We start from the raw sequence: 21,233 nt of genomic DNA on the forward strand, positions 1-21,233 counted from the left end.
TTACTCAAATACTGTATTAATGTACTATTAAAAATCAATTGCCATATAAAATTTAATATAGGAGCAACACCACTCAAATATGGAATGAATATATATAGGAGTGCTTTCTTTTCAGCTTTACAATTTAAGTTTTTTACAGCTTGATTTAGGAATATTCCATACAGTTGAAATAACTCACGTGGGACAGGAAATAATACAGGTTAAAACCCAAACCAAATACAAAAGCCCCAGCACTCAAAACTAAGTTTATTCCTTGATATGTTATGTTTGAACTCTGTTCAATCCTTATCATGAAAGGCTGGTGTGAACTGAATATAGTATAGACTGTATAGTGCAGAAATAACATTTTCATTATATGTCATACATAGGTAAAATTATACAGTTTCTTAAAGAGATAGTGAGAAGGGAAAGCGCAGACAAGCAGAGAGAAGCAGCTTACAAATCAAATAATATAATCATTAAGACAATCACATAAAAGAGAGTTTGAGAATGAATTCAAATGTTTATTCCCTCTTATGAGAGAATGGAATGTTAAGGGTTAATAACTCAAACAATTGTCCATTTGCAAGAGCAGCTGGGTGCTTTGCTGAGGCCAGGTTTGCATCCCCCCAAATGAAGGAGAGGAGGAGAGGTTTTGGATGTGTGGTGGTGAAACCTCTGATATGCATAAGAACAGCCCAGCTGCAGAGCACCCATCACCAGAGGATGATCACTACACACTGACCTTTGCTTAGCAAAAAGCTGAGCTTTGAGCCAGATAAAGGAACAGGCAACTGGCTCAGATGCAAAACTTAATTCCCAGGGAAGTTATCCGGACGTTCCCACATAGGCCTGAAGGTATTCATCCCTTCTGATAAGGCATAACTACTTACACTATGCTGAGAAACATGGTTATGTCTCAGAAAGTGTTATAAATGTCATAAACTATCAAAGACCCATGGAACTTTATGTAAGGACTTTCCCCACCCTCAACAGATCAAGACCACAACCATCACTTCGAGCAATGGACATCTAAATTACAACAGTTTCATTGCTAGATCCTCGTGCTGTAATATCTCTCCTCTCCACCATCAACTTTTATCCTTTCTTTCTCTTTTTTCTTTTCCTTCTATATTTTCTTAAAATATGTTTTTACATTTCCATAGATTATATAAAAAAGGCCACATACTTTCTTTCCATTGTAACTAAATTGTTCTAAAATAAACATGCCACACACACATATATAAATATATATATGTATAATAAATTTATACATTCTGGTAATTCAGTGTCATTTCACTCTAATCCTGAGAATTCTTGTTGTTTCTCTCACACACCACCCAGAGTGAATCAAACTACCTTCCCCTAAAACCACTGTCTAGACCAGAGCATTGCATAATTGTTACATCAGACAGGATCCCTTGGATGTGCTGGAGTGATCAGTGTGGTCTAAAGCTGTTTAGGGTTTTCTGGTGTGACCGGGACCTGCTGCAAGGTATTCTGTGGGAAAAAGACAAGTTGACTCTCAGAGAGGGTTGTGAGGAGAAGGACATTGACTCTCAGTGGGTTACTGAAGGGTGTAACTACCAAGAGCAAGTCAAATGGTGACTGTCTGCTTGTTATGAAATTATAATGATAATTTTTTTTCCGTCGGTATGACCTGGGTACATCAGACCTGCTGAAAGGTTTTCTGGTGGAACCTCGGCCTTTTGAAAGGTTTTTCCTGGGAGAAAGCCAAGCCAACCCTCAGAGAGGGCTAATGGGGAGAAAGACATTAACTTTCTGCAGGTTAATGACAGATTCAAAAGGAATGACCACCCAAGATGAGTCAAATGGAGATTGTACCCTCCTGATGGAATTAAAGTCTTTTGAAAAGACAAGGCTCCTACATCTGAGCTCAGTACTCTGCAACTCACTGTAAAGGGATCTCCACTAGGGTTTTCACTCCTTGCCTTCAGTAATCAGTCAATCTTTGTCAAGTGGGAAGAAAAGAATTATATGTCTCCTGTCTTTCAGAATTTCATCAGTTTTATCACAGTGCACCATATAAAGGAGTACCAAAACCAAAAGGCTCATTCCTCATCTTTTTAGGGGATTGCTGCAAATTATAAAGTCACATTTCAAAAAGTAATAAGGAGATGATTTAAGTGCAAACAGATGCATGCATTTGACGTTGCAGTCTAAACTCCCTTCTCTGCCTCAGCCCCTACTTCTTGGCCACCTATCTCTGGAGATGTTTGTACTCATAGATATCTTGTTTTGTTAAACATTTCTGGTTTTGCACATACCCTACTCCTCACCAAGTCTGAGAAGACACAGAATCCATTTGGATTTTTTTCCTTTATAAAGTAGATGTGTTGAAGGACCTTGTCTTTTGAATCCTGTGTTTTGGCAGACTTCCATAGTTTAGCAGATTTGGGAAGTGAAGAATCTCAATTGGATCCCTGTAAGCAGCTGATATTTACAGAACAAATTTTGTTTACTACGTGCTAGTTTAAGCTATGTAACAAGTGATTTAATGTGTTTTAATATGAAACAACCTCTTAATTTTATAGATCTTGTCAGAAAGAGTAGGTGCTATTTCGTGTTATTTCTCCAAGAATGTCTATCTCTTCTCTTCTCTTCTCTTCTCTTCTCTTCTCTTCTCTTCTCTTCTCTTCTCTTCTCTTCTCTTCTCTTCTCTTCTCTTCTCCCTCTTCCTTTCCTTTCCTTTCCTTTCCTTTCCTTTCCTTTCCTTTCCTTTCCTTTCCTTTCCTTTCCTTTCCTTTCCTTTCCTTTCCTTTCCTTTCCTTTCCTTTCCTTTCCTTTCCTTTCCTTTCCTTTCCTTTCCTTTCCTTTCCTTTCCTTTCCTTTCCTTTCCTTTCCTTTCCTTTCCTTTCCTTTCCTTTCCTTTCCTTTCCTTTCCTTTCCTTTCCTTTCCTTTCCTTTCCTTTCCTTTCCTTTCCTTTCCTTTCCTTTCCTTTCCTTTCCTTTCCTTTCCTTTCCTTTCCTTTCCTTTCCTTTCCTTTCCTTTCCTTTCCTTTCCTTTCCTTTCCTTTCCTTTCCTTTCCTTTCCTTTCCTTTCCTTTCCTTTCCTTTCCTTTCCTTTCCTTTCCTTTCCTTTCCTTTCCTTTCCTTTCCTTTCCTTTCCTTCCTCAGACTCAAAACAATTGTGTATAAGTTGAAACAACTCCTTTATATCCTTCCTAGAGGACAGAGAAGTCTCTCCTACCCTTGCAAATGGAAGTTTCTTGTAATTTCTTATGACCTCTAATAAACTTTTTTTCATTTTGCTTTCATGGTCTCCTGGTTCACCAGTTTGTTTGTTTTTTTTAGGAATGCCTCAACCTATGAGCCTTTCAATTCATTTTCTAAGTAACACAACTCCAACACAGAGCGCTAGAAAGCTCCTGAATAGTTTGACTTAAAGCAAACTCTAAAGTAAGTAAAGTATGTTTAAAAGCATAGTCTTGGTTTATTAGATGAGATTTAGAAAATCTGCCTTAGTAACAATTTCCTGGAAAGAGCCTGCGGATCCTGTTTAAAAGGTTATTGATGACAATAAGATAACATCAAAAACCTGATTGTGACAGTCTCCTTTAGGTGGGCATTAGCTTCAGAATCAGGGACTTCAATAGACTAAGTTGTTCCACCTCATTTTTGGACTCCACTATTCACCAAGCTTCTGAGATGCACACAACTTTGCGGATACGCAGAGGTGCGTGACTGCTCCTAAGCTTTACTCTTGGATCTGTACTCTAGGGGGACTAACTCACTAAAAGCTGGGTTTTGTCCTCAGGAAAAAGTAGTCAACTGTGAATGAAACTATAATAGAACTGCGCAATTATAGGTAGAGATAAAAAGAGTTATTGCTGGCAGGAAAAAGTGGTAAGACTATGTTTCCACACTCAGCCAGTTTTGTCTTCACAGTCATGAAATAAGTATAAAGGTATATACCTTTATACATTTGCAACTATGAAAAGCAAATGGCATAATGGGAATAAATTATATATGTAGAAGTAGTGTCAGCAACCCATCAAAACTGTAATTACTAATAAAATGTATGGTTTTGATTTTTTTTTTCTGGAAAACACTGGAGTAATAATTAAATCCATAATAACAACAAAATAACAAATAATAACACAATAATAAACAAATGAAGGGGACAAAATCTGTTTTCTGTTTGCAAATCTCAACTAGACAAAAGATAATCAGGAGAAACTTGTCTGTACTCCAGTAGCTTGTTTTTCACCCACACACACAATACAAACCCAATAATTTTAAATGAAAAGTAAATTATCCAGAAGTAGATCTGAGAAATTAAACCATCACACATAGTCAAACAAACCAATTACAGTAGCATACCAGATGATAAGGTTAACATCCTTACAGGCCACAAGTTATTTCAGAACAGTAAAACCCCAGATATTTACATCAATACTCTCAAATCAAAAGATATGGGCTAGTGACATTTCTTTTCAAGATATGCATGCTTATCTTCCAGGTAGCCATGTGTCAGTATTACTAGAAATATATTTTTCTCTTGACATTATCTATAGACATGTGCTCATTAATTAATTCTGTGCATCACACAAAAGAGAAAATTAGCAGAGTTCCCCTCCCCTCATTCCTCTCAGTTACAGTAAATTTTGAGGAGAGGGGTAAAAAAGAACACTGTGAGTGTACATTGAGACGACATATCTCAAAGAACATCTATATACAGATAGACAGACTTTTTTCATTCAAATTACTGTCTGTGTCCTTTTTACTGTGGAAAACTGCAAAAAAAGCCTAACTGCAGCATAGGTGCTGGAGTGAGTCACCAGTTCAGTAAAAATAGTGTGATAGTTCTCCCAAATGCACTTACTGAGTCTGGAAAGATGGGAACCAGTACTCTTGCGTAAAAAAGAGAGTAGAATGTCATAGCATGGAGAGAAGGCCACTGAAAATTATGATAATGTTGTTCATACAGGACTCAAGAGTCTTAAATTAATAGCAGCATCATGATGTTAGGCCAACAAGACCTCCCAAGCTCTGCTTTTCCCTCACCTGGAAAATAACTCTTCAAAGAAGAAGAAATGGTGGAAAGTCACAAATAGTTCTCTGATCAGGAAAATTGCACATCATGTTTCAGATAATCCTAGAGGAAGGACTTGAAATTTTTTACTGGGATGGAGAAGGGCAAGACCTTAGGAAACCCTATTGGTTTGTTGGTTTTTTCAACAGCAGATGAAACTGAATACAACTTCTGTGATACAAATCAGTATGCGCTTGTGTGAATGTTTAGCTTAAAAACTAAATGCAATTAAATTTGAAGGGCTTTCATCCTGAATCTGATTAAAAGAAGCATGAAAGAATGCATTACGATGTGTCATAGAAGGACTGAAAAATCCTTGTTGATGTGTATATATCATGTATGAGAGTTTGGTCACTGTAGAAATCACAATTAGGGAGTAATAATCAAGAGGCTACTGAACACAGTAATGTTCCTATGAACTTGTGCCACTGAATTGAGACTAGATTTAATTCTGAATGTACATTCCAAATCCAGCGGATTTCAGGACAAGCAGTTGCTTTTCACTCTTCTGAGAAAGAAGTCTTTGTGTGAACTTTTCAGAGTAAGAGGATATCTTCACCCCTAATGTCTTAGGTGCCGTGGAAACAAGAAAAGGGATCTCTGTAAACCCTCTTAAGTGTTAAGAAAATAATCACTTATGAAAGCAGCTGTGCAGGGCACTGAGTATGTCTTTCCCCCTCAGTTTCAGCCAGCTGCCTAGCAAAGTTTCTTTCCTTGCATTTGTCTTAGCTGCATTATAGATATTTTTTTAGTTTGCTACACTAAAAGAGATGAAATGAAGACATAGGTTGAGTTAAAAGAGTTATTTAGATTATCTTATTTTAGAGAAGTGCCACTTGTCTTTGTATGTTTTATAAAAAGTTTTACTAATCAGTTAGAAAGTGGGGTCTCATACATGGATTTAGTGACAGAAGTGTCTCAGGGCCAGTTGACAAATTTATTCAAAACTGAACATAAGAACAAAAAGGAAATGCTAAGCTCTCTGTAAATAAATTCCATTTCAACATGAATGACAGACATATCACATATACATAAGATTAGATGTGTATCACTAAATTATGCTTGGGAGAACATACAGGCATATCTGTGTCTGGCACTGTAAGTGGTTTAAATTCACAGCTAATTCAATGGCCAATACTTCATTAAGCTAATTATTGATACTTTGGTAGTAATCTTTGCAACTTTTCAATGTGTCATTCACAATATCAGGATAACTAAGTGAGCATTTTCAAGATATTGGGTATGAATCTCTTATTACTGTAGATACTGTAGGAAAGACTTTCTAAAAGTTAACACAATTTACAAAAACATACATGACCATCACATAGAATGTCTCTTTTCTTCAGCGCAGAGATGACTAAAATTTTATGATATTTAAAATAAACTAAACATGTTTGAGTGGAACACCAAGAAGCCCTCTAGAAAGAGAGAAACCCCAAACAAAACAAGTATATGAGCAAACAACCCAAACCAAGAAAATATGCCAGGGCTGAAAATAGACTAAGACTTAAATCTAGAATTTCCAAATAAATGGCAAACTCCATATTATGTTGGTTTCTCTCCCATCTGTAACATCCTTTCTTTATGGTATAAATAAAACCATTTTAAAACAAAATTTGAGATACTTTGCTTTTCTATGTATCTTACATGCATATACAATGCAGATGACATTTTTAGACATAGAGATCCTTTATGTTTTTCTATGTATCTTACATGCATATACAATGCAGATTACTTTTTTAGATATAGAGATCCATCTTTTTAAAACAAATAAAAGAAAGAAGCTGAAGCTGAGTTACTCCCTTTATGAAATAATATTTTATTTAAAACAAGGACCCTCTTAAGGAAATCCATTTAGAGGCTTATGGAAGTATTTGACTTTTCAGAATCATTATGTCAGTAGCAGCTGATGAGATCCACTTGGCATGGTGGAGATAAAACCATCTCACAAATACAGCAACTGCACAAATTTCATAAAATACAGTCCCAGAACTTTTCCAGGAAAAGAACTGTTCACTCAGTTTGAGTTCATAGTTACTGATGTTTAACAACAGCACACTAATTTTAAAAAATAAAGTTTAAAAATGCTGTGAAGCAGTTTATAAACGGTAAAAAATCCCAAAAGTTTAGAATTACAAGAATAACAACACAATATGAAAAAAAGACCCTTAAAACCAGCTGCAGGGCTCTAAAGTAGGTTATTTTCACCTAAAAGCTCTAAACATCGTTTCTCTACCCCAGAAGACAAAGTATGAAATTTATACCTTAACTGTGCCAAACATAAAGTTTAATAATTACTTCTACATTTTACCTCACATGACATTTTGATCTTATTTGCTAGCACGATTCTAATTATTCCTCCATGTTTTTTGTTCTCTAAATAAAAGAGACATGCATTACTTAATCTTGCACTGACTTTAAAGTTTTTACAGCTTGGGGATCAACTGTTTCAACCCAAGCACTTTGTTCCCTGCCCAGTATTCTGACACATGCCATGTGCTATTAACAACTTGATGAATGAAATGAAAGCATGTGACCACCTACCCACACACCTTGGCAGAGGTGCACTCCATACACGCCGACCACCTCCCAGGCAGGTGAGTTTGTTAGCACCTTCCAGGCGATATCCAGGAAAACAAGAAAAGATCAAGGAATCTCCAACACCAAAATGAAAACCAATTCGCCTACTGAAGGCAGGAACACCAGGGTCATCACATGGCTCCAGATCATATTCTGCAGACAATAAAACATAATATAGTATTATCTGGACAAGTTGTCCACATGGAAAAAACCAAACTCATCAAATTGCCTGCATTGTATGAGCATGGAACATCTGGAAAACATGTATTTCAGAGTTGTGTTCTCTACTAAAACCCAGTACTGTTTCTATAAGTCTATTATGCCTATATATACAGTAATTATGTATCTAATGTCCCACACAAACTACATCTATTTTCTTAATTTCAAGAGCTGTAATCAGCTTGTACTGTAAGTGGTTTACTATAATTTTGTTTAATTACTTCCTTTGTATATAATTCCTGTTTCTTTTCATCTGAACTCCCAAACAGCTTTAGAAGTGAGACTTGTAGTTAAAATAAATCATTATATAATGAAGAAAATCTAATTAAAAAATCAAACAAAAGGTTTGGTGAATGAAAGACATATGAACAAATTTTCAAAAAGTGTGCTTTTATAACTACACATCAGGAATAATTCAGGAGGAGTCAGAATAAACTAATGGGTAAAAAATCAGGGCTGTTACATAGGAAGCAAATCAAACTCAGAAAATATCTGAACCATCCATTTCTCCATCTCCAAAGAGTATGCTCTGGAAGTATCACCTTTTGTTTGTCATGTTTTCTCATACAATTTTTCCTTAGATAAAGGACCCAACCCGCGACAATCCACTAGCAACTACTTCAAGAAAAGATGTTGAAAGAGATCAACTTAACATCTAATGGAAAAAGTTTGATTTTATATTCTTCAGAATATGATCCAAAAGACCAAAGAGATCACTTCTAGTAACAGATAAGAAAAAACATTTTCAAGAACATTTACCTTGGAGGTCAGAGGAAAGTAGGGTCAAATCTACTTAAACAGCTGATATGTGGAATAAAATAAATAAATAAATCCTTTGCTTTAGTAACTGTCTTGCAGGAAAGTTCTGAATATTAACGGGAATCTATAAACCACACCAGTTTCTGCTGGCAAAGGTTTTAAGTTTAGAAAACATATGATCTACTACCTCTGCTCAGTACTACAGAGGCTAAGCTAAACATGGGGATACACCGTAGTACACTTTTAGGTACATGGCAATTTTCATGACAAATTTCTATGTTAAATGACATTCAAAACAGGTTAAGGCCATCTCACTAAACACTTCTTACTAAGAAGAAATATATTCTGATTGTGCGAAAATACAGAAACAGAATCACCTATTTGTTTCATGAAGTTAATGTACCTCATAATATTTCTCAAAATGTGCATTTAATATAAATGATGACATATGCTGGCTCTGTATGTTGTAGCAGTAGTAGATAGGACATAAACCTTCAATTGTGTTCCAAAAGTTCTGTAATCCATATCTTTTGTTACTGCACAATTCTCCCCCCTGCATCCACAATATTTTGTGTGTTTTTCTACAACTTGCTTAGTGCTCTACCCTTTTGACTTAGTGATAAACAAACTATCAGAGATATAATTTAGTATTTTTATTTACATTTTAAACTTACAAAACTGCTGACCTCTGATTTGGTGAGTCCAAAGTATCCAGAATGAATGTATTTTAGCATTTCATAGGAGTAAATCCATCAGTATTGCGCTACTCAGTGAGGTAGTTCTTTCCCTTTTTAAAATAAGCAAGCTAAATGGGATGCATTACTCATAAATAGCATGGTCATCTGTAAGCATTTCCAAATCTCAATAAAACTTATTGACTTTCAGTTCTTGAAAAATTATGTGGGAGAGTTGGATGTGAGTTCCTTATGTACTCCTTCCATAGAATATCCATGTGCATGTGCATTTCAACTTGCACTTGATTCATTTATATGTGTCATGGCACAAGTGGAAGCTTCAGACAAGCCCTGCCTTAGTCTTGGCCACAGAACTTGTCAACTTGTCAACATCTTAAATGTAAGGACTTATTCTGGTCCACAAGTTCTAATGATGGAGAATCAGGTCTATTTATAAAAATTAATTATTTATTAAACAGAGATAACAGACCAAAGATCCTAATCAGAATTACTACACAGTATAAAACTAAAGAACTACTAGTAGATTACAGGCTAACATAAAACAATGCACTATTTCAAGGTACCTATAAGTAAAGCTAGCAAAAGAAATAGTATTGCAACTTACCACCGAAATGACATTAATGTACACAGATTTCTTCACTTAGCCCCTGGGGAGTTACTATAAAGTAGGTGTCCCTACTCATGGGAGAAACTCCACACATTTCCAGGATCATGTACAGAGGATTTCTGCTTTGTGAGTTTGGTGTGGCTTTTCTAGTTTGTAAGTGAGGTGTCTGTGAGTGAGAAATGCAGCTTGTCTTCCACATCTCACTTCAACAGGAAGATGTTTATTGGCAGGTGGGAGATGCCAGACCACTGGCCATTTTGGCCATGTTGCCAAAATGACTCACTACAAGACAGCTCGTCCTGTTTGAGCTATTTGACCAATTAACAGCAACAGATGATCTCGTTGGGGAGTGAGATGCCCTGCTACAATATGCAAATCTGTAATTCTACTTCCTAGTAATGGAGATAGGCAAAGAAAATTATTGAGAAATGTATATTAGGTGTCATCTAATCTATTTAGAAGACTGTAAATAAGAAGCAGTAACTTAAATGTTTCAAGTATCTTAAAGAGATAATTTATAGAAATACATCAATAGCTAATAAGTGTTTTAATTTATCTTTATATACACGTTTTCTATTTCAAAATCAGTCTTCAATTTAGACTCCTTTGTGAATCTGAGTTAGTATATCACTGCTTTTTAAAAGTTTCTATAGTTGGTTTAGTAAAACAGTACCAGTTAGTTCCTTTCTTCTGAAGCAGTACCTTCTATCTTTGTAATTTTTTCCCCCTAATTTTCCTCCAAACCTCTTTTTCAACAATCTTGATGTTTCTGTGAGGACATGGAAAACTTCTTAAAACACTCAAATCACCAACATTCTTCTCAATTCTCTTGGCCACCTTTATAAACCTTAACCGGTTTTCTATGATAGAGACTATACAATTTCTATTAACTTTTTTTTTTAGTGGTGTTTCAAAATGTTTCTGTTATCTACAAGTGAAATATCATCTGGAACTTTTTTCAGGATATTTAGCAGAATGGAATTCATTACCTGAAAATGTTATGTTGAAACCTTCATAAGAAATTGAAAAATCAGATATAAATCGAAGCTGTGCAGTAAAATTTCCAAACAGGCCGGCTTTAATTGTAGGGGGTAAGACTGAGCCAGTCAATCTGGCTACTGGTTCTGTGAAGCTCCCATCTTCAGTGATGAGCAAATAGTCATGAGAGCTCTCAAGGTGAAAGGTATGAAAAACCAGCTGTACACCTTTAAAAGAATTAAAAAGGGAGGAAAGAAAAGCATTTAATAGGAAGTTTTTCTATTCCTTCATATGTAGGTGACACAGAAAGCAGTTCTTATGTTATATGGGAACATTTTGAGAAAAAGTTAGAATCAAAACCTGAAATTCTGAAAATAAAGTTTGCAGAAAGCACTTGAGCTCAGCTGAGTAATATGTGCAATGTGGATGCTGGTTTAGCTCACTTCAAATCAATATTTCCCATAACAGAATCAATGGCATCCAGTGCTATTTGTATACAGCACTCTGAAAATCCAGATTTGTATTATTTAGATGTTATTCAAGTTCCTGTATGTCTCTTTTACTTATATTATCTACCTTGATTTCATTGTTAACTAGGAGACATACTTTAATACTTGGCTGAAATTTTGTATTTGTGTTTTATTTTTGCCTTTCTTCCAACACAATTCTGGGGTTTTTTTAAACTTCAGAGAAGTGCCCATATACAAGGACAAAGTTTTATGTACAGTCTTGCATAAATATAGATTAATATTTTCTGGGACTGATCCTTTACTGACATCATGACTGTTTTTTCATTTACCAGCTTCCAGTCCAGTAATGAATTCAATTTTGACTTACAATTCAGTCTTCAAATACAATACATTTAAATACAATAAATACAACAAATTTATAAATTTACTGTGGGGAACAACATTCTTCTTAGAATGGTTTCTTATATATTTTACATTTAAAATGCCTTATGAGTTTTAAACAAAAAATCCAGTCTTTAAGAAGATTTTAAACAGAAACTTCCAATATACTTCTCAGTAAATTTTTATTATGTTTTGATTTTTGATTTAATAGTATGTAACACATTATTAGTACTCTCTGGGCTTTTTTGCTTAGGTTATTTTACACATTCCCCCAATGGATAAGCTGACAAGATCAACTATGCATTCTACATGTTCTATAACAACGTTACTCTACTGTATATGTAACATAAAGATATATATAAGTTTTTGCTCTAATGGCTTAAGTCTGAAATCTAAGGCTACCAATACACAGATCAAATCTGTTTCTTTATGCTTAAAAATTGGTGAAGAGCCATCAACAAGGTCCTGACATCTTTGACTGAAAGAAATTTAGTGCTATTTAACAAGTAGCTATTATTTTCCCATATTTTACCTCTTCTACACTTTTCCATTTTTCTGAGACTAAAACACATTGCCTCTGGCAACTTTTAAAAAGAATGCTTCTTTTGAAAAATAAACACAAACTGGAAATACCACATTTGAAGATACTTATTTTGGGAAATTAAACTTCTTCCCCAAAGGAATGGCAGAAAGTGCTGGTTTAACTCATAAAGGACATTTTTTAGCTATGTGTGTCTGATTTTTTTTTTACATACAGACATTATATATATATGCAAAACAGATTAGATACTTACCCTTGCCATGAGACACTTCAATAGTCCAAGTGCAGTTTAAAGAGTTTGGGTAAAAATCAGGAAAACCTGGAGAAAGAACAGTTCCACTCTTCCCATGAATATATCCACCACACAAAGCTTAAGAAGAGAAAAAAAAAAAAAAAAAAGTCATACAGAAAGCCTATCTTGTAAAAGGGCTTGAGAGAGAGAGAGAAAGTTCATTTTTTAACTACAATTAAAATTAAAAATACAGTCAAGGATTAGAATAAGAAGCTAATCAATCCAAAGCCACAACATTCATGTTTGACAACAATTTGTTTTCACCTACATTAGTCCTTGAAAAGTTTCTTTTTCATCTACAGCCTCTCCTGTTAGTTAGCAGAATAGAAAAATAAGTAAAATTTTTTATTGCAAGTATTAATTCCTATTGCAGTAGTATGTAAGAAATAAGGGGTTATTTTGTGAAGTAACTAAAACAATATTTTGTTGCTACTTTTCTTTCACTAAATATTTTGAAAGGCATACCTTCAACTGCATTTTAACCAACAAAAATACTTAAGTAAAAAGCATATTTTTTCAAATAAGTAAAAGTTTAATGACTACTGCGATGCTCAGGGGAAAAAAGTGTCATTTCCTCTTTTTCAAAGATTAGGCTGTCCCATCATAAGTAATTTATTTGGAATTGAATAATTTGAAAGACATGAGAACTATGCTAGAAAACATTTTATGCAAACTAGAATTTGTTAAACTAGGCTGTTCAAATTTGCATAGCAAATTAATTAAAGTTTAAGATTTGCACGCTGAATCTTATAAATACAGCATGACTGTGCTTTTCACTCATCTCTTGCTGTCCACTTTTTATGTTGTTGTTTTTTTAAACTTTAATATACTAAATATTTTAACAGTAAAACAACAAAACATTAAGATGCTTTTAGTCTTCTTCCTCACATAGAGTGATACACTTTGCACTAAACTAGATGGAAAATATACATGACAAAATATTCAATAAACTTACAGTACCTTTCTGTAGATGTGTGTGTATATATACACATATACTTGGTTTATAGCTTAAATTCCTTTTTTTCATTTCTTATTAGACTAAGGGTTTTGTTAAAGTTTTTAATGTTTTTTGGATTTATCTAATTTATATATTTATCAGTAAGTATAAGGAAAGAAAATGCTTCCAGCCTGGTTTTACCTGAATACATTTATTTCTGTACAGAAGTATGAATTAAAACACGTTTGACTAAACCAACAGTAAATATATGGTTGATAACATTGCTTAATAATAAATAAAAGCATTACAGACATCAGATTTATAGTGTCATAAATGAACAATAGTACATTCATTCAAAAAGCCTTCTTATTCTGTAAACATCACAGAAGGAAGACTGTGCAACATTACTTAAAGCAGGTATTACATATTTCAAAATCATTTACATATTTTAAACAAAATTAAAAATATGTAATTAATGTGTTTGAATTTAGGTCTCACTTGAAAATTATTTTCATGTTCCACTTTGGCAGTACCATATTTTGACAATGACACATTACTTAGAGGGAACTTTAACCACCTTGTCTTTGTACACAGATTTCTTCTTTGTTGGCATGAAACAAAGCAATATGCTTCTTCCTTAGGCATTTATTCTGCTAAATTAATTTCTGAAGGTAAAATTTTGAGACCAACAATACTCTACAGATGACTGCAAAATGCTCATTTCCACTTCAGTTAAATCTGTTACATTCTGAAAATTTGGGTCACAACTTGTTGAGCCTCAAAAGGCAAATACACTAACAGAATGATTACCTAATAGAGTGTGAGTTCTATTTTTAGACTATTTAATACAATGGAGTTTAATCTGTGAGGAAGAGACTGAATATATGTTGAACCCTTGTGTGTTGCTTGCCTAAAGAACATACTCCAGAAAGGCTTGACATTTCCTCATACACTCACACTGAAAGTGAGTGAAGGACCTGGGAAATAAAAACTCTCTTTCAATGAGTGAAAATTAACTAGATCTTCCTGAAGTTCAACATTCATATGCAAACAAAAGAGTAAAATATTGATATTTTAACTCAAAAATACATCCACACATTTTATTACAAAGTAAGTAGAAAAAGAAGCAAATACTATTCAAAGTTAAGGTTCCTTCGCATTCTTCAATTCACTGTGGCAAAGCAAACAAGGAAAGAAACCCATGAAAACAATGAAAAACTCTAAAAATGCTTTTTATCTGTACTTGTAAAGGAGGAAAGAGTTGCAGTGATTACAAGGTGAGTGGGTTTGAATATCAGATTAGCTAAGTTCTATAATTAACCTTTGGTGGTTGTTATGTTTTGAGCAGGGGCAAGAAGGCTGTAGAGAGAGTTAGAAGATGAAGAAGAGTAGTGCTCCGATTTAACAAAACAGATTGAAACAGAGTGAGAAACTAAAATATTTTGCTGAATCTAAGTTTGTCCTCTGACATTTCACTGTAATCAATGAAAACCTTGGACCTGACAAGCAAGTTACAAATTCACTAATGTAAGTAATTTGCTCAAGCAAGAGCCTTTCTCTGCTGTTTTTCTGTGGTTTCTATAAGAGGGATTTTGTAGCAGCTATACAAGATTCCACGAAGAAATTTAGTTGATTCAGGGGTTCACAGAAACAGAACTTAGCCAAAAAATCCAATTAAAAAAAAAGAACACAGAAATATTTGCGAGTTGTGCCAGTTTTGGCTAGGGTAGAGTTATTTTTCTTCTCAGTATGGGTCTGTGTTTTGGATTTGTGCTGAACACAGGGTCGATAATATAGAGATGTTTTTGTTATTGGTGAGCAGGGCTTACACAGAGCCAAGGCCTTTTCTGCTTTTTGTGCTGCCATGCTGGTGAGGAAGTTGGGGGTGAGTGGGAGATTAGGAGGAGACACAGCTGGGACCGGTGACTGCAGCTAACCCAAGGAAAACCCTGCACCATATGGCATCACGCTCAGTACATAAAGTGGGGAGCAAAAGGGAAAAGGGAGAAGTTCAGACTGATGATGTTTGTCTTCCTAAGTGACCATTACATGTGACAGGGCCCTGCTCTCCTGGAGATGGCTGAACACCTGCTGTCCTTGGGAAGCAGTGAATTAATTCCTTGGTTTGCTTTGCTTGTGTGCACAGCTTTTGCTTTTCTTATTAAACGGTCTTTATCTCAACCCAGGAGTGTTCTCACTTTTAGCCTTCTGATTCTCTCCCTGCTCCTGCTTGTGGGAGTGAGCAAGCAGGTGTGTGGGGCTTTGTTGCTGGGTGCGGTTAAACCAGGACAGGAATTCAACATTTTAAAAAATGTTTCATGAAAGCTCTAGACAGTTTCATACTTCATATCCACCAAAACAATTAATAAACTAACCAAAATTTCAAAACAAAAATATGGTAAGAACATTAATTACATAGGCTGATCATGATCTATCTTTTAGTATTGAGTACACTGTATTTTGAGCAATCATTTTGGTATGCAGTATTTAGAGTTTAAAATATAAATTAAGTTTATTGGCTTTGTTTTGAAAGTATTAGTTGTATGGCACCATTTTTATTCACAGTTGAACACTGGCACCCTGTGAGAATATGAATTTTTCTATTTGTGAATATAAGCCTGGTTTTTTTTCAGTACTTGACTGAAAGCTGATACAGAGATGTAAAGCATGGCTTTTAATAACGGTAAAATAATTTTTAAAAGTGTGGATCTTGCTGCAATTGAAGGGAGGTAGTAGCAATGACAAGCTTAATTAGTTCTGAAAAATAGTATATTAACTTTTGTGGACTTTAAAGCTGACATCTGAAGAGCCTGACACTTACCATCACAACTGGGTAATGCATGATTCCACTGATGGTTTCTTTCACATATGAGAGGTTCTTCATCACTCAGTGTATATCCTGGATCACAGCTGAAGGTTACTGTGGAGCGGATATTAAAGTTGTTACCATGGCGATGGCCATTCACAGGAATTCCTGGGTCAAGGCAGGAATCTGATTCCAGAGTGACACCTGAAACACACAGATTTAATTTTGGCTTTTCACCATTTTTTTCAGGTAGTAAACAGGAAAAAAAAAAAAACAAAACACAAAACAAGGAAGACAGGAGAAAGAAAGAGCCTCCAAAAGATACTAGTTAGCATTGCCTGAGAACTGATATGGGATATAAAAGCCTTTCTCTAGATGTTGTTACTGACTTGAAGAACAGTTTTCCAATTTTAAGTTTCATAGAATAGAGAAGTCCAAATGAAATAGAAAAAGACTGGAGGTTTAAGGTATATTTTGTCAATCAATTAAAAACACCAAACCAATTAAAGTACCGGACATCTGAAACCATAGGAAGATACTGCAGTACAAAGTATGAATGCAAACTTTGCTAGTTTATAAATTATGTTTGATTATTTCATCTATTCAGCTTCTGATACTGCAGATTTTAACTATGCAATTTTCCTCTGCATAGTTATGATTATTTGATACAAGAAAAAGCAATGTCAAAAAAATGCAATTGAAGAGCTCACAAGCTACTGAATTCTTAAAGATATTATCCTGTGCATGAAAATAAGGCAAGACAAATAATATAGCTTTCACAATTGTATAACTCTTATCTGACAGAAAGAGTCTCTGGTAATTATGTCTTATAGGAGAGATTAAATATTCATAGAGGACTGCCTCCTGGGGGAGGAACCCAATGCAGGAGGAGCGGAAGAGTCTGAGGGGTCCTTCAACTAAGGAGGAAGAAGCAGCAAAGATAATGTGTGATAAACTGACCCTCATGCCCTGTCCCCCTGCACCTCTCAGAAGTAGGTGGTAGATAAAATTGAAAGTGAAGTTCATCCAGAGAAGAACGGAGGGGGAAGGTGTTTTTAAATTTGGACACCTGGGATCAAGCCAAGTTTATTCCACCACAACCGCCTTCTTCACAGGCATTTCCTAGTTTCTTAGCCCTCTAAAGGTCTAAGAAGGTGCTGGTCCTCTCAGCTGAATGTGCATCTCTAACCATACCTGTGGAAGTTGTACTCTCATTTTACTGCTTCTACCCTGCCCTATTTATCCAGGACTACCATACAGCCTTAGGAACAAAGTAGGAGGAGTTCAAAACTAGGGAATAAATTGAATTATCAGAGCATAAAGCGAAGGGTTTAGAACTATAGACATGAGAGTTGGAAGCAGGACTACAAATAAAAATATCATAAATAATGACTCTAACTTTCACAGAGAAATATTCCCTGTACCCTCCAGCTCTTCTTATATCTCATTTAGAATTCAGTTTTGAAAGCTTATGATCTAGTTTTCATGAGGTGACCCTGACATACTTAAATTCTAGACGAGTAAGTTTCTCTTGACTTGACTGCATATTCTTAATGCAAATGTACCGTGTTAGCTAACACCGTGCATTTTTAGATTCCCTTCATCTGGATAAAATTGCTTAATATAGTCTCAAAGAACCCATTTAGGTCTATAGTATCCTGCACTGTAAGTGCCCTTAGTAATTTCATCTATATGAAATTTTAACTTTGATACATATTAGGTTTCTTTCAGACAAATCATACTTCATATTTTGAAATATGTTAGTGGAAATTAGTTAGATGGAGGTCCACAGCAGCACTCTTAAAATTCCTTCCTCTTAGGGCAGCCTACCACCCTTGCCTGAACACATCAGCTGCTTTGGCATTCTGAGTCATGCATAACAGGTAAACTCATCAGTTTCTTTTTGAAATGATAATTCTAAATTACACTGACTCAATTGTTTCACATTTTTGCAAGAAGACCAAAACCTATAGCAAATATCAGCTTCCAACTTCAGGACCGAAGTAGTAGTGTTATATAAATAAATTCAGCTCAGGCAACAGAGTTTCATTCCCAGGGAAAAATATTCAGTATGTAAGTTTCAGCAACCATGAACACAGCTGAAAAGAAATAATTTTTCTTTGCCTCTTTGCATGAAGATTTGATTCTTTTTCTTAATAGGAGATAACCTAAGATAAACTAAATAATGGGCAATACTGAGAGTCCTGACTACAAAAAGGTGTGAGAAATTCTGGCCCAACAGTGATAAATTTGGTTGGAAAATTATTGTAAAGAGTTGATTGAGAAGGAGCATAGGCAGTAGACTCTAGTACAAGCTGCAATTATTAGCTACTAGGACCATGACACCATTATCATGCCTTACCCCCTGCCTGCCAAGTCATACTTTTTCTAAAGAAATACAAACCTTTCAATTACTCCTTACGTGTCATACTTTCCATGTTAGCAGCCTCCGACTCTTTTTAAACTGTGTTACAAACTGGACACAATAGTCTCCCTGGTCATCAAATGAAGTGAAATAATTTTTGAACAAGTCCTAGATAAAACAGTCCCGTTAAAAAAAAAAAAAAAAAAAAAAAAAAAGGATTTTCTGAAATTGCCTTTTGGTTTTTTTATGGTTAAATACAATGTCTAGAAGATTCAACTTTTTGCAATACTCCTACATTTTTCTCTAGATTATATTAATTCTATGTGACACCCAAATCTTTTTCTATTGTATCTCTATTTTGTATTTGTGCATGTCATTTCTCCTTCCCCATTTAGGCTTAGCATGTTTCTTTATGGAATCTAATTGGGTTTTTTCAGACTCTTTCCTCAGTTCATCTAACTTGTTTTGAATTGTAACCTTCTCAGTCATATTGCTTGCTATAATTGTAGGTTGGAATCATCCTCAGAAATTGTAACTGTTCTTATATTGTCACCAAAATCATTATTAGAATATTTTTTCACAGTATCACAGAAATCATGTAACAATTTAGGGTGGAAGGAACCTCTGGGGGTCATGTAGTCCAAGCCCCCTGCTCAAGCAGGGTCACCTAAAGCTGGTTGCACAGGTGGATCCATTTCTGGAAGTGTTTTTCCTATCTCCAAGGATGAAGATTCCACAGGCTTTCTGAGCAACTTTTTCCTGTGCCTACTGTACCTTATTGTACAGTAATAAGTTCATCTACACTCAATTTTTATATTTTCTCTGAAAGAGTTCTAAAAGCTTTATGAATGTCAGCACAGAACTGTTTCCTCCCCTTTTCATTCCCAAATCTACAAAAGCAGTTAATCTGTAAAGAAAGAATTTAAAGTGGTTTGACATAATCTGTTTTTATCAAATACAAATCATTTATGTCTTATCATTTTGTTTATCAGCATAAAACTAGTATATTTCAAGAGTGAAGATAAAACTAATGTCCTTGATCCTTCTGGTCTGAATATTTTCTGGTTTGTTTTTTTTTTTTCCCATCCTTGTTTGGAAAAGTGTGTGACCTGATTTTTTTTAAACTTCCTTACAGTTTTGAATTTTCAGACATAATTTTCAGTGGAATGGTCCTTCTGCTTTGCCTCTGAGTATAGCACAGGGAATTTCAACACCCCCTGATGAATAAAATATGTTTCATTGTTTCAATACTGTGCAGTACCCTCTCTCTATATGCTGTACTATTACCTTGAAAATGTTCACTTAACTATCTTAAGTATATGGCAAAAATTAAGCTTTTCTGCTAAAGTTGCAAAACAGGAGCAAAACATTTAGTCTTCCCTGTGACAGCTGATGTTTGGTCAAACTTTTATTGAGCAATTTTTATTTTTTCCCTTATCTGAATATATTTATAGGTATTTTTGTTACTGTCTTTCTGTCTCTTGTTCTTGGAACTAAATATGTACTTTAGATTTTTGTATTTATCCTAAGAGATCTGTGTTATTATTTGATTGCTATCTATAGCAATGTTTGAATATATCCAATATCTACATTATTAACTCTTGAGTTACATCATTAAAATGAATTTTTAAATAGCTACAGAAATCTTTCTCAAAAATTCAAAAATTAAATAAAAAATTTTAAAAAACCCTTGCAGAACAAAACAAAAACAACAACAAAAACCCCAAAAAACAAAACCAAAAACAAACAAACAAGCAAACAAACAAAACCAACCCACCGAAAAACAGACAATACTTTTCTGTTGGGCTTTTAATACAATCTCTTTCATAAATGACTTTCAGAATTCATTTGTAAGGACTCAAGGACATTCACCTACCAATCTGCCAAATTTGGTGAAATTTAGATTTTTGATAACCCTTAATTTAACCACCATGTTGCTCCATTCTTTAATTTCTTATGAATCATAAACTCTATTATTTTATGGTCACTTTCACAAAAACTGCCTTTCCTATTTAGCCTCTGTATTGATTCTTCTTAGTCATAGTAAAATGGATTGCTGAAACAAAAAACCTTCCTCAATATTTCAAATCTTTTTCCATTGACTGTATCCTGCCACAGAAAATTTTGTGAATCTTTTCCTCACATCCAGACTATTCAAAGGATTATTTTTTCCTCAAATGAAAATGTAAGGAAGAATTTGATGCTATATTATTATCGCTAAGATTGATTGTGGGCTGTCTGACTGATTTTAAGACAATGTCAAATCCCTGACGATTGCATGTTTCTGAGCCTAAAAAGTTCTTCTCTGAAACCTAATCTAAACAACTATCTAATTTTATACAATGTGAGTAAAAGATTACCTCTATTTTCTTATTATTGACAACTTTTCATTTAAGAAAAATCGCAATACTAATTTTGTAGATTTTTTTCAATGGCCTCAATAAGGAAAGTTTTTACTAAGATGGGTAATCTTTGATGTTAAAACAATTTCCCTGTGTAAGAGAATTACAATGTTTATCAAATACATACTGATGTAGAGTGTAATATGACTGTCTCAATGCATGACTA

At 34.6% G+C, this 21,233-nt stretch overlaps 1 protein-coding gene across 2 annotated transcripts in view; it reads right to left on the minus strand.

The window, feature by feature from the left end:
* Nucleotides 1–21,233, minus strand: part of CSMD1 (CUB and Sushi multiple domains 1) — a 1,116,713-nt gene that overhangs the window by 226,495 nt on the left and 868,985 nt on the right. For both annotated transcript variants that reach the window (XM_032104597.1, XM_032104596.1), the window contains exons 18-21: nucleotides 16,316–16,504; nucleotides 12,519–12,635; nucleotides 10,885–11,100; nucleotides 7,580–7,768 (exon numbers count right to left, since the gene is read on the minus strand). In XM_032104597.1, coding sequence (XP_031960488.1) covers nucleotides 7,580–7,768; nucleotides 10,885–11,100; nucleotides 12,519–12,635; nucleotides 16,316–16,504 — 711 coding nt within the window. The remainder of the gene's footprint in view (nucleotides 1–7,579; nucleotides 7,769–10,884; nucleotides 11,101–12,518; nucleotides 12,636–16,315; nucleotides 16,505–21,233) is intronic.

This window comes from Corvus moneduloides, chromosome 3, assembly GCF_009650955.1.
Source record: "Corvus moneduloides isolate bCorMon1 chromosome 3, bCorMon1.pri, whole genome shotgun sequence".
NCBI classification, from domain to species: domain Eukaryota; kingdom Metazoa; phylum Chordata; class Aves; order Passeriformes; family Corvidae; genus Corvus; species Corvus moneduloides.